Source organism: Lytechinus variegatus, chromosome 3, assembly GCF_018143015.1.
Source record: "Lytechinus variegatus isolate NC3 chromosome 3, Lvar_3.0, whole genome shotgun sequence".
NCBI lineage: Eukaryota > Metazoa > Echinodermata > Echinoidea > Temnopleuroida > Toxopneustidae > Lytechinus > Lytechinus variegatus.
The window spans coordinates 36,561,231-36,575,716 of NC_054742.1; the positions used below are offsets into that span (position 1 = coordinate 36,561,231).

General features: G+C 33.7%; 1 protein-coding gene across 3 annotated transcripts in view; it reads right to left on the reverse strand.

Moving 5' to 3' along the window:
• Window positions 1–14,486, reverse strand: part of LOC121410903 (sulfate transporter-like) — a 42,186-nt gene that overhangs the window by 2,593 nt on the left and 25,107 nt on the right. For all 3 annotated transcript variants that reach the window (XM_041603283.1, XM_041603284.1, XM_041603282.1), the window contains 11 exons: window positions 13,442–13,686; window positions 12,337–12,501; window positions 10,477–10,629; window positions 6,288–6,370; window positions 5,508–5,664; window positions 5,048–5,161; window positions 4,632–4,709; window positions 3,762–3,857; window positions 3,216–3,392; window positions 864–1,037; window positions 52–223 (listed from right to left, as the gene is read on the reverse strand). In XM_041603283.1, coding sequence (XP_041459217.1) covers window positions 52–223; window positions 864–1,037; window positions 3,216–3,392; window positions 3,762–3,857; window positions 4,632–4,709; window positions 5,048–5,161; window positions 5,508–5,664; window positions 6,288–6,370; window positions 10,477–10,629; window positions 12,337–12,501; window positions 13,442–13,686 — 1,614 coding nt within the window. The remainder of the gene's footprint in view (window positions 1–51; window positions 224–863; window positions 1,038–3,215; window positions 3,393–3,761; window positions 3,858–4,631; window positions 4,710–5,047; window positions 5,162–5,507; window positions 5,665–6,287; window positions 6,371–10,476; window positions 10,630–12,336; window positions 12,502–13,441; window positions 13,687–14,486) is intronic.

A 14,486-nucleotide genomic window follows, 5' to 3' on the forward strand; every position in this document is an offset into this window, starting at 1 on the left:
GAGGGATTCTTGATATGAAAATATGGAAATTTATAACATATCGATATTAACCTGGGCATGAGCAGAAGGCGGTTGCTATGCCAATCCTGTCGTAATCCCTGACGAGAGCAAGTAAAGTGGTAACGCCTGTTACATCGATGAAACCAAATAAACTACAGTCAATGAGGAGAGAATGCAAGTCATCTTTGGCTACATCGATTTCTTTCATCGCCATACTGGTTTCCTGTTGTTGTAAACAGATCACATGAATATATGTTGTGAAAATAAAACTCTAACTAGATGAATTCTCGACTGCACGTGGTCAAAACTCATGTATCTACTATTGCCGGATCAAAAATCTACTACAAACCTAACTACAAAAAGTTCAAAACATTGACGACTTGAATTTAGAACAAGACACAATTTGTATTTTTTTTTTGATTGACTTGGCAATGTCGACATGTAACCTTGTAGAAATTGACTTGGCAATATCAGTTTTGTAACCAAGTCGGCTTGGCGACATACCTTTGTAGAAATGACTTTAGTAATATTATATTGTAACCACGCCGGCTTGCGAAGATAGAATATCATGTCATCTCGTATACTAGTATGGTGTAATAATGGCACTTTCATCTGTCTCAGTGTCGTATGATGTAACAACAAATCTTTACTAAACAATGGTCAATATGGTTTCATGTCTAATCATTCTTGTGAACATGCTCTGATTGAACTGCATGGCATCCTATGACATAATGGTGACCAAATCTTCACAGATTTCCTTTGCAACATTCATTCATTTATAACATGACGATAGAATACCGTATCGAATTCCAAATCCATGTTACTTTCAGTATTTGACCTGTAAATGAATTATGAGGATTTACCAGTGTTCCATCTTTGTTTCTTTCTTTAGCCGCCTCTTCTCTGCGGATTTCAGCTAATCGTGTAACAGGGTTTATTCCAGTAGCCCGTAAAACTCTCTGTCTGAACTGCTGGGCATTGGCATAATACAACGTGGTTTGCATCTTGAAAATCACCATCCCTGGTCTTGTTTTCACCTGATTTACAGATCAATATTAACAAACCGAATAAAATATTCTTTCAATGACTTGTATATAACCACCCCAAAAAACCTTTGTCTCTACTCTCTAGAATACAGAACTATCAAGACATTCAACACAAAACAATAAGTCCGTAAACATGCTCTATTATATAAACAGATATTTCTAAATAATTTGACATAGACTATGGGATAGAAGTACAGGACACAGGACTATTATTTGAAGACAAATATATGGGAATTGCTTTACAAAATATTATATAAATGGTATACGAGTATGAGTACATTCGAATCTTTTCACATTTCTCACATAAAAATGGGTTCTTATAATAATATATTTGCAATGCAGGCCCATGGAGTAACATAAATCCAATAATTTGTTATTTATCGGAATTGTTGAGCCATACAGTTCTAATCTAAAATATTTTTTGTTATGGGTGGATTTATAGTGTTTTGAATACAAAAAATAACTAGCACATCAATGATGTGGAGCTCATCCGGCATCTCGCAACACAATTTAACACAATTTTAATTTCAGCCCAGTTGACACTTTAGTGAATTATATTGGTGACATAAAATGAGGATATAGAATTGAAATTAATGAAGAAATGACATAGAAGCATTTTTTGTGATCTATGAATAAATTTCATATGAATTAAGTATTAATAATTATTATCTAGTCAAAGTTTCTTAACTCCGTGTAGAACCTTGGTGAACCTAATGTAGCTCTCAGATGGAACAAAAATAACCAAACTCAATCAACAAATAAGTAAGCAATTTTTGTGAGTTTGAAAATATATGAATAAATAGCAGATTCAATGAGTTTCAAAATTCTATGTTTAAATCTCGTATCACCACCTCGAGCTATTATATAAAGCAAACAAAACTGAAATTGATCAACAAATGAAGAAGAAAAAACATTTTTTGTGATTTATGAATAAACTTTACATAAATTAGAATAAATAATTTTCCAGACAAAATTTTAAAATTTTTGTGTACAAGTTTGGTGAACCCCTCTACCAGATGGAAGAAAAAAAAATCAAAATCTGTCAACAAATAAAAAAAAGAGGAATTTTCTGTGATTTATGAATACATTTTGCATAAATTAGCATAAATTATTTTCTACTGAAAATTCTCAAAATTCTGTGTAGAAGTTTGGTGGGCCTCATGAAGTTCTACCGGATGGAAGAAAAAATATCAAAATCTGTCAACAAATAAAGAAGAAGAGGCATTTTCTGTGATTTCTGAATAAATTTCGCATAAATTAGCATGAGTAATTTTCTACTGAAAATTTCAAAAATCTGTGTCGAAGTTTGGTGAACCTCATAAAATTCTACAAGATGGAAGAAGAAAAAAAGTAAAAATCGGTCAACAATTAAAGAAGAAAAAGCATTTTATTTGAAATTTTTAAAATATGAATAAATTAATTTCGAATAAATTAATTTCGAATAAATTAGCATAAAAATTGTTCTAGTCAAAATTTCAAAATTCTGCGTACAAGATTGGTGAGCCTCATGAAGCTCTACCAGATGGAAGATAAAAATCAAAATCGGTCAACAAATAAAGAAGAAGAATTTTATGTGAATTTTTAAAAATATGCATAAATTAGCATAAAAATTGTTCTGGTCAAAATTTCAAACTTCTGTGTAGAAGAATGGTGAACCTCTTGAAGCTCTACCAGATGGAAGCAAAAAATTCAAAATCGGTCAACAAATAAAGAAGAAGAAGCATTTATGTGAATTTTTAAAAATATGCATAAATTAATTTTGCATAAATTAGAAAAAAAAAAATTGTTCTGGTCAAAATTTCAAAATTCTGTGTAGACGTTTGGTGTACCTCATGAAGTTCTACCAGATGGAAGCAAAAAAATCCAAATCGGTCAACAAATAAAGAAGTAGCATTTTTTGTGAATTTTGAAAAATGCGCATAAATTAGCATATTTAATGAATTTCAAAATTCTGTGTAGAAGTTTTGAATGCCCCACCTAGTGCTATCATATAAAGCAAACAGAATTGAAATCGGACTTGAAATGGCGAAGTAGTAGCATTTTGAAATTGTGGACGGACGACAGACGACGGACGCCACGGCATAAGCTCATCTTGCCCTTCGGGCCGGATGAGCTAATAATATTCGAAAAGAACCAAGTTAAAACAATTCATTTTACTAGTGCACTTACTGATCTGTATGTTTGGACATCGCGATAGAGCTCGGTGTCGACAAGACGACCTTGCTCGCTGTAGATGGGAAGTTGAGTCCTTACGATCACGGTGAAGAGAGCAAATACGACCCCGACACCAAGACCAAGATCCACACCGAGGATGAAAACCGATAGGAACGTCACGACAAAGATGGACTAGAATTAAAGTAGGTCTACTAATGATTATAAATTGTAATTGTGTAGTGGATATCCACATCAATGCATACAATATTGTATCTTTTTTTCAATATATGTGTATACGGTATACCTCTATTTTCAATGCTTTTAAAATATTTCATATTGATCTCCAATGATCCTAAATTATTTACCATTTACCATATCTATCGACGAACCCTAAATTCAATTTATCAATATTTCATCGATAACCCAAACATTTTAAAGTGAAACAAATGCTTCGTTCGTTTACTTTTTGACATGAAACTGTATAATTCCTCATTTATGAATTTTTTAAATACGCCATTACATATGAAGAATCGTATTTTTAAAAAAAATTGTTTTACTTACACAATCTACTTTGGAAGTCTTGAGAAGCCCTCTTATTTCGGTTATTTGGAAAACGATTCTTCGTAATGCATAAATGATGATCGCAGCCAACACAGACTATTAAAGGAAACAAAAGAGAAGGTCTCCGTGATCACGATTCGAAAGTGAATCACACTAATGATGAAATCATTCTTAGATGCGATTATATTGTTCCTTTTGGGGGGAAGAGCTAGTTACTCACACATATACAGGATCCGCGGAAGCGGGGGGCTTCAGCCCCCACTTTTTTTCCAAAACCATGTACAAAAACGTAAAAATTACCGTATGATTGTGATTTTTCGCATGGTCAGCCCCCCCCCCCCACTTTGGAAACCGTTTCGCGGCCCCTGATATACATTATTCTATTTTCAAGAATAAGGAGGTAAGATTCTCATTTCTTGTATCACTTTTTTTTTCTTGTTCTCTCCTGGTGCAGAGAAACATTTTGTGTTCAAATTCAAGAGGGTACGAGACATAAAACAACGTTGCCGAGACAAGAGACCTTGTTTCAGCGTGTTGCAACACGTGACAAATGTATCTTGACTCGTAACATTTTTTTTCTATACTAGAAGAATATTACTTTGCGTTTTTAGAATAGGCGATTTGTCTTAGCATACCTTAACATTATCATGATAATGCAAAGTGTTGAGTAGCTTTCCGGCACGATAATTGAATCATATTAGGTATAAAATGAACTTTGAACTTGATGATTAACGTTTAACCAAATGACGTTGCTCGGATCCGAACCTTATAGCTTTTGATTTTTTTATATGGTGACATACCTCTTGATAATATTTCGAATAGAGATCATGATGATCTTCTAAGGTTACTTAATATTGTGAGGTTACATACCTTTGGTAAGGGTTCAAAGAGAGGGCCTATGACGAGAAGAACGAACATGATGATAATTGATGAAACCAACATAGAAATCTAATGATGGAAAAATGTATACAAAAACAAGACAACTTATTATTAACACTTTTCTAGCCCATATTGTTGTAGAAAAATACTGCCAATTCTATTTCTATTTAGTAAAGTAAACCTCAATAATTGCCTACATATCAATAATATTTGTTGTTGACTATTTTATCAAAAACCTTTAGAAAACAGCCTTCGCAATCGCCTCATGGTGGGCGGAGAATTATCAGTCAACCGACATCCGAACATCGTAATTACCATTCTAAACAGAAATGGTACTATGATCAAGCTATTAATAATTTTTAAAGATTGACGAGGCGTGCTGTACGAATAAGAATGAATTCGATTACCTGTGACTTTCCTCCTGCGCCATCGATGAGGGCTACCCTAGCCAGAGCGGAGGCGGACACGAAGCAAAGAAAGAAGGATGACGACGCATTAGCGGCACCATATCCAAGAAGTTCCTAAAATAAAACATGATAAAACACTTTTAACACAGTTTTTTTATACGTTTCATATTATCAAACATTATCTTCTGTCAATCAAAATGAAACCCAATTGTTGCAGCTAATTGTTAACATTTTAATGTTTCTGTAATCAGGCATTGCATGATATGCCCATAATATAAACTGATTGGCTGTTGATGGGCTGATCACATGACCAAGAACGGCGCCGTGTGCGTATTTTGTACCTCGCATAAAAGAGGTAATTCCAGAGGTTTCAATTCAAAGGTACTAGGGCTTATAAGTAGAAGCGTACATATTAAAATGATCATTAAGTATAATAAATCCGTATATCACTTTTACTCACCTGGTTTGCATCAATTTCGTAATCATTTTTGCTTGCGAAAATTTTGGCAAGAGATACAGACACTGCAAAGCCCACAATAGCTATGGCGATGGCAGATCCTATTAGATCACTGATGGCTACACCAGATGGCAGAGATGGGACAGTAGGTTTGGGAAATCTGACCGAAACAAAGATAATGTTTGATGAGAAAACAAAATATTTGATTTGAAAAAAAATAGAAAACACTATAGGCAGAAGCTTTATCGGAATGTTATTCAAATTAACATGCTTTGTTAAAAACTGCGTTCATAGACTAAATCCTGTGCGGCGTAAGTATATATATCAAAAATGTAATTTGTAGAATGCATTGCACAAGATAATTCGCCATGATGGCTTCATATATTTTGACGATTCGAGATTTATAGATTCTTTTCAGTGTAATTCAATGAAACGAAATTCTTTGTTAGAGGGTGAAAGATTGATGCGAACATGCAGTACATAGTGAGAATATTCGAAATCATACTAATAATTCAATTTATTACTACAGTTTTAGAAATATGAACTGAGGAATTATTCTTCCCAGAATCAATATAACTAGGTGGGTATAGATCGAAAACAATAATTCATCACACTATGCAAAAATAAATATATATGAAATTAAAAAAAAAAATACTCTTCTGGTTATTTGGGAAGGAGATTTTGACATTTTTATGTGTCTTTTAGAAAGATTTTTCGTTGAGAAATTATCATGTTAAAGTGATCTTATTTAAGACACTAAATAAAATTTTATTCTTGACCTACCCAACAGGGACATCTCCTATTATATCAACGCCATACTTCTCCCCGACATTAACCAAGTAGGATATGAGAATTGTGATGATGACCTGATAAAGACAACGAAAATACGCCAAAGTTATGCGATGTCAAATAAAAAACTATCCCATTTCAATTACGCAAACATAATACAATGACGAATGAAAGTTCTTCAATGGGTTAAGCCTATAGATTTCATTATTTCACATTCCAAAACGCATCGAACCACAAATACAAATTATGTTGTGATATTTAAACAAAAATAAATATACGATGATATCTCCCATCAAAATTTTCAAATCAAAAGATAAAGTTGGCTTGCAATGAACAGAGGAAAAAAAATGTTTATTTGAATCAATAGAGAAAAACCAAGCATAATGCTGAAAAAATCTTCAAAATCTGATGTAAAATAAGAAAATTGTGAAATCTTAAAGTTTCGCTTCTTTTTCACAAAAGAGTTAGGTGCACAACTAGGTGATATGCAAATGAGTACCAATGATGTCCGTCGGAATTATATAATGTATAGATTTATACAGATTTCACAATATTGACCAACTTCACTGAACAACAAAATAATTCCACATATTGAGGAAAGAATAAAACTTTGTTTCAATGAGAAAATCAAATATTTTATGTAATAAAATTTTAAAAAGAAGTTAGTGGGCGCTGCTGTCATCAGTCTCCTCATTTGCATACCGACTAGAGTGTGCATGTAACTTTCATAACTTTCTTTTGTTCATCAGATTTTGATGACATTTTTTATTGTTATGCATTAATTCGTTTTGCCTTTTCTTTCAAATATCTAAACATACTATTGACAAGTCTTCCAAGCAGAAACAGCAAATAGGTAAGGAAAAGATGCGTTGTTATCAGGGAGCCCATAATATTGGGACCTGAATACACCAGGTACAGAATCTTCAGAAAGGACACAAGTATCAGTCAGTTAAAATCGATAATGTAAATAAGGATGATGACAATGGCCCAACAATGATAAGAATCTTGTTCTTAAATTTCAAACAGTATCTTATTGGTTGTGTAAGACTAAGATTTTCTAACATTCTGACAAAAGAGTTATGTTTCCAGAACTAAAGTATTGTTTGGCAAAAAAAATGTTATAAAAGGGTAAGATATTCAATTGGTTAATCATGAACATGGGGAATCAAGCGCTACAGGGAGTGAACCAATTCTGTGTTTTGACAAGTAGTAAAAATGGGACCAACACAGGGGGAGATGGAGATGAAGAAAAGAGGAAGACCATACTCCAATCAATTGAGAAAAAAGGCATATTTCTTTAGGCCCTCTTGCACCCCTCCCCTTTTAAATACCAGAAGCTGCCTTTTATTTTGTCAATTTACAAACTATTTAATGTCAACTTTTATGAGAACAATGAGGAGATCGAGATTGTCGGTAAATGTGGATAAAAGGGTGAACAATACATTGACATTTCAAGACATGAAAGAAATATCCATGAGAAAACAGATTTAAAACTGGTTGAATGCGTACTTTATAACATTCTATAGAAACAAGATATTTGGGTAGGTCTCCAATTGACAGATAGGCAAATTGTCAACATGAGAAAACTTTACCAAATATTGACATTTAAAGTGTGTTTTATGTTTGTATAGGAACATGGAGGAAACCCAGAGGAAACATGGATTTAATATGCAAAGAGAACTACGTAAAAAGATGAATATTTGATTTCAACCGAAGAGAAAAATACTCCTCTGTTAAAAGATCTGTAGTTAAAAATATCAAACCAACAAAATATTGGTTGGTGTATTTTTTTGCTCGTTTGTTAGTTTTTCTGATTTTTCCCCTCGGCTTATGCTATTGATAGTGATCGGATAAGTCCCCGGCCATTGTTTTCAGTCTAATTTAAATTTAGCTTATTCATAGGAACATATTGTGTTTGAATTAATTTACAATTATAACAAGAAGACAACACAGACATGCGGGACATTTATCGTTTTAATTTCACGGATCAAAGCATGAGTCCAGATCAAGCCGGATAGGTCTCAGATGTGTTTTTAGTATTTCTTACCGCTGATGCCTACAAACAGGCCTATATTTTAATTTTTTCAAGATGTGAAAATATATATTGTATTGAATTGAAGATTTATATTTGACTCTTTTTCTATTTATCGGTATAAAGTAAAACCAATTGCCTAGTTAAATCGTGAATATTTCATGACGCAAACAAGGAAATAAATGGTAAATGATGTTCAATACTGGATTGACCTTGTTTGACCTTTCTATTCGATGTAGGTTGAAGAATCAGCAACAGATGAGCTTTAAATATTCAATCCCATACTAATTCCACGTCATCAATCAATCCATTTTTATGGCTTTATTTACATTATTTGGGGTATATAAAGTCTTTTTGAAAAAAACATGTTTCCTCAAAGGCGTGATGTATCGACTTCCTATGACATTTTTTTAAACAAAAAACATCGTGAACAAAAACATTCTTTAAAAAGAATTTTTAGACCCGACTATGAAAAAATAGAAACTGAGCATAATACAAGAAATAAGGCATAAAGAATCTCAAATGAATATCCGAAAGGACATACCGAAATGATTTCGGTTGATATATCCCAAGCAACCACAAGAATAAGACAAAGTATGTAAAGTTGTGAAACATTATTAAACAATATCTAAAAAATAGGTTAGTTCAAAATATTAGCTTTCTGTGTGTCATGGAATTAGAGGGGCACCAGAATTTTTTTTGTCACCTAGTTGGCGCGCGAAGCGCGCTCGATTGCCAGGTATACCGACCTAATAGAGATATTTTAAGGACTTCGCCATTAAAGGGATTAAAGGGATATCTCAATGATCCAATAATGCGATCGCGAAGCGCGAGCTGATTTTTTTATATTCAGACCTAAAAAAAGGCACATGATAAGCAATCTTTGTAATCATGATACATATCTTTCTCACTGAACAAACGATACAAGAGCGAGCTGAAATTGTTGTATGTATTGACCCCAAAATATTTCTTTGATGAATTAATAAAGAGCATACACATTTCCCATAGTTATCTAATGCGAGCGTCAAATCGTTGCTGATTTTGTTAGATTGGCACCTTAACACATAAGGCACTTTTTGTAGTCATTGTAGTCATAAACATGATACGTGTCTCACTAATCAAATATTGCGAGCGCGAAGCGCTGGCTGAGAATTTTTGAAATTCAAATTCAAATTCAATGAAGAGGGGCATTCTAAGGCTTGTTCGTAGGATTTCACGATAAGACCATACATATTTCACTAACCAAATGATGTGAACGCGAAGCGCAAGCTGAAAATTTGATATTCAGACCAGAAAGGGTGGCATTTTTTGGTACTGTTTTTAAGAATTAATGAAGAGCTGACAGATCTCACCAATCCACTAGTGCAAATGTAATCACGGACTGGAAATGTATATTGAGACCTAAAAATGGGACAATCACCTAAAGTAGTCATGAAAAAAAGAGCATACGTCACTACATAAACAATAACAACTCGAAGTGCGAGGGAGCAAATTGGGTGCGTATGGACTTAAAAACGGGATGTTTTAATACAACTGGATCTCATTTATCAGAAAAATGCGAGCACCAAAATGATGAACACAGGCCCTAAGCAAAATAAGTTTCGCAAAGTTATGACAAATACTTATTTGTATATGATATGATATAACATATGATCTAATTTCTTCTTCCCCAATTACGCAATAACGTTTCTCTTTCTTTTTCTACTTTTCCTCGGTTTTTTTGCCACCCGATGGGGGGGGGGGGGTGGTGGGCACGTGCCTCCCGTAGTTATGCCACTGGTTAAATTCTTAATGTATAGACATGATAGATTTTCGACGCATCAGGATAATTACTGACAATGTTAACGTTAATGTACTATCTGAGAAGGAAAAATAACTATTAAAACATAAAAAGGGACCTAAAATGAATAAAATATCAACAAAATTTTAAAAAATATATATGCATACATTTTACTGGAAAGGATAGGAAAGAGTATAAGGAAAGAATGTCACAATTGAGAAAGGGGGAGGGGAAAGAATGACAACAAATATTAATATGAAAAGGGGAATACGCGATTAAAAGAAGATAGCGAACAGAATTGGTAGAAAGGGGAAATGGAAATATTAGTATGATGGGATTAAATCACATTGAAAAAAGTTCAATCCACTTACAACAAAGAGTTCCCAAGGAATTGGTATTTTGAGCTGCTTTTTATACCTCTCAGAAAGGTATTTGCCGGGGGCTAAGATAAGAAAAGTAAGCAGTCCGAAAAGAAATGTGGCCACATTCGTCTTAGGAAGGTTGATAAAGATATCACGCCAAGTCTGTAACGTAAAACAAATTATCCTAAAACTCATAATCAATTCGTAGGTAATATTTTAATATGTGCGAGTGCACTTATCCAAAGTTTCATGACAAAACGATACATGATATTAATTTCAGAGCTTGTTTATGTATATTTAAATGGTGTCTTGTTTATGTATATTTAAATGGTGTCACAAAGTTGGTTAAAAAATCAACGCTCTATTGAAAGATAATCGATCAATGCCGGAAATCAAAAGAGTTTAATTAAATTTTGAAACATATTCAAAAGATAATAGATTTCTATTAAATAAAATATGTTACATGATTTCAATGTGATAGACCATAGACCATCAATAAACAATACAAACGCATCATTGCTGAACATGCTATAAAAGAATATTAAGATAACGATAGTGATGTTGATTGACAGCGTTGCAGCATTGTATTGAGTTATAAGTTTAAAAGCACTCAGGGGACAATCTCCTCGAAAGAATGTTATCGTCTGAATGAAAGTGTCATATTCATCTGAAAAAAAAGCATTCATTTAACATACAATTTGCTATTCACACAATAGTGGGTCAGATAACTAAAAAGTAGCAATTGCTTTTGCTAGACTTTTGCTTGATTCCGTGTGCATAAAAATGAGCGAGCAAATGCTTTTGCTAGTAAGTCCAACTAATCGCTAACTGACCGCTAGCATTTCCTTGACTATTTAGCTATTGATAAAAAGCGTATGCATAATGCAAACATTTTATTATGCGTTTAAGCATGCACCAAATGTCAAATATATAAATTTATTAGAATCCTACATTTTCTGCGTTCTGTCTGCAAATTACCGCTTCTTTCCTACATGTATAACATCTTTCCCTCAGACGTGGTTTCAACTAACTTGTTTTTTTTAAATAAATTTATATATTTGGCATTTGATTTATAATTATCAAGAAGAAAACATGTACATGTAGGCTACGGTACACCTTGGGGACTTCTCTCAGGTGCATAAACATGAAAAAAAAACGAACGCCCTGATCAAGCAAACGTTCAAGCTCCTCTGACAGAGCTTGAAAAAAAACCTTAGTACTTTTATACGCACAAGCGACATGTTCGCTTATTATGCATACGCTTTTTAGCAATGACTCAATCGTCAAGGAACTGCTATAGCAGTCAGTGTAATAGTGATTGCTTGAACTTACTAGCAAAAGCATTTGCTCGCTCATTTCTATGCATATGGAATCAAGCAGAAGCCAAGCAAAAGCAAATGCTATTTTTATGCATCTGACCCAGTATCCTCTGCTTGGCTAGCAATGGCTTATGCTTGAAGAAATCGCTGACAAGCAATTGCTATTCTTTTTATTCATCTGACCCAGTGTCATTGAAATGTTATTACAGTTAGATTGCCTGAATTTTAAACCAGAGTAAATTCCAGCCTCGCGGCTCTACTTACAGAAAAAAAATCGTGTCCAGACCAGGAGAGAACTTCACCAACATTTTGTCGTCCGGCAAGTTGTCAAATCTGGCAACTCTTCGTTATTATGATTGCCAGAGAAATGAATTTCGTATGGTAATTGTCGGATCAAATGTCAAACAAATCTTTTCATGAAACGCTCCCCAAGTTATAGGCCTATATACTACCGGTCGAGCAGTAGAACCGAGATTAACATTTATTTTGCTATCACAAGAAGAAAATATTGCTTGTCTATCTTTATTCGTAGAAGTAGATTCCTACTTACGTAAATAAGACTGAGTGGACCAGCATATCGAGGGAGAACCAGACCAAATAATGGTGGCACCTGACTCGTGATCACGTGACATGCAGCACCAGTGGTGAATGCCCGAACGAGAGGCTGAGCAAGGTACGTAGTAACAAAGCCGAGGCGACAAATAGCCATTAACATCTGAAGCGAGTGAGCATAAAGAGTCATTATATCATGTGCTTTTGATAACCATTTCATACAAATATTTAACTTCCACCATTCGAGATGCGTAATAATAAGTGATTTTGTAACTTTGTAAAATATGAGCTACATGCATGACTCTGCCAAAAAAAACACGTTCCATGGTGAAAAGATCTAACTCTAATACGTTATATCGCAAGAATCATGTGTTTTTAAAGATGTACAATTTCAAACAAGTTACCGAGAATGAAAGATGATATCCTCCTTATTTTACAAGATCGTAGATCTTTAAAATTACCTCTCTTTGTAAAAAAAAAAAATGTGGTTCTCGTAGGCAAACGATCGATCATGGAATTAGAATGGACCGATGTATTCCTCCTCGGTGATTTTACTTAATCAATCAAAACACCGCCCACTATTTGCGTATTGCGTATTCACCCGCAGATAAAACAATAATAATAATTATAATGATAACAACAATAATAATGATAATAATAATAGTAATGGTAGTAATAATAATGATATTACTAATGATAATTATCAATAACAAAAACAAAAAAGACAGTAATAATGAAAATGAAGTAATTACAATAAACAGTAATGATAACAGTGAAAATAGTCAATTATCATAACGATTGTGATGATGATAATAGTGATAATAATGATAATAATAATAAAAAAAAATAATAATAATGATATAGATCATTTAATCGATCACGTAGTGCACTTTTTTGTGCGTGTATAACTTGAGACCGTAATAATAAACTATCAATCACTAACATTTCAAACCCTCATATCAATCTGAGCTAATTACAAATTATTCCCCGGGATTGTTAATTCATGCTCTCATGAAGGTACTATCACACTAAAAATAAAATAAAATGCCTTGGGTATATTTGCTAGTAGCTTTGAAATTTTTAAAAACTATATATATACTCGCCTGTATCAAGCCGACCATAAGACAAAGTGTGGTATGAATCTGCAGTCTCTCGTCACAGATTGGTCCACACGGCGCAGGCGTAGTAGCGTTCATCATCATAGATGTAGTAGTGAAGAAGGAAGAGGATTGCATTGGTAGGGTTGTGAGTGGTTCAGTGGTTGATGGTAGTTCGGTGGGTGGGTATCTTTCACCTACAATCCTCTCAACAGCATCGGCACATAGAATACTGATGACACCAAATGTACCTACATCATAAGAATCATGAATGTATAGTTATAATAATACCTCTTAACGCGCGAAGCGAGTTAATGAGAGGTTATCTTAGGTCAGAATAGCTGGACGACAGCATATCCGCCAGCGGTACGTACGTAAAAGGTGTTTTACAAGGAAGGGCCTGGTCAGGCGAATTCCTTTGCCCGTGGTGGAGATATGTTGCGATGCCAAATATGGTATTTTTCGGACTTCACCAATATAAAAAATAACATATTTGGTAAGTTGGATCTACATTGTCAAAATCACAGAAAATAGCATAATTTGCAACGGCTTTGCAGCTGAGCAGTTAGAAAATATGACATTACATAAAACAAAAATGCGGCTAAGCAAACGGGATCAAATACACTGAATGAAAGTATTATGCATCATCCGGCTCCCCCGACACCCCCTAATATTATGAGATACTGAAGCTGAACAAACTAACAAACTAACACAATTTCAACTGCAACAAAAACAGCATAAAACAAGACGAAAATCAAATGAAAAACAAACACTTGCATAATTTCATATTAGAGAGAGAGATCTCCACTGCAGCTCTGGGATATCCAACCTTATCATATTATTATTATTTATGGTTCATTTCAAATTATATCTCGCAGCCAAAAGCAGAATTGTACATAATTTACATTTTAAAAATGATACAAATATGGTCATGATGATAGGCACAACAAATCCACAACAAACTTAACATGAATAATAAGATAAAAGTAATTAGAAATACATGCATATATAAATCCACGGAGAGAAACTAGCATATTGATCATAATTTAAA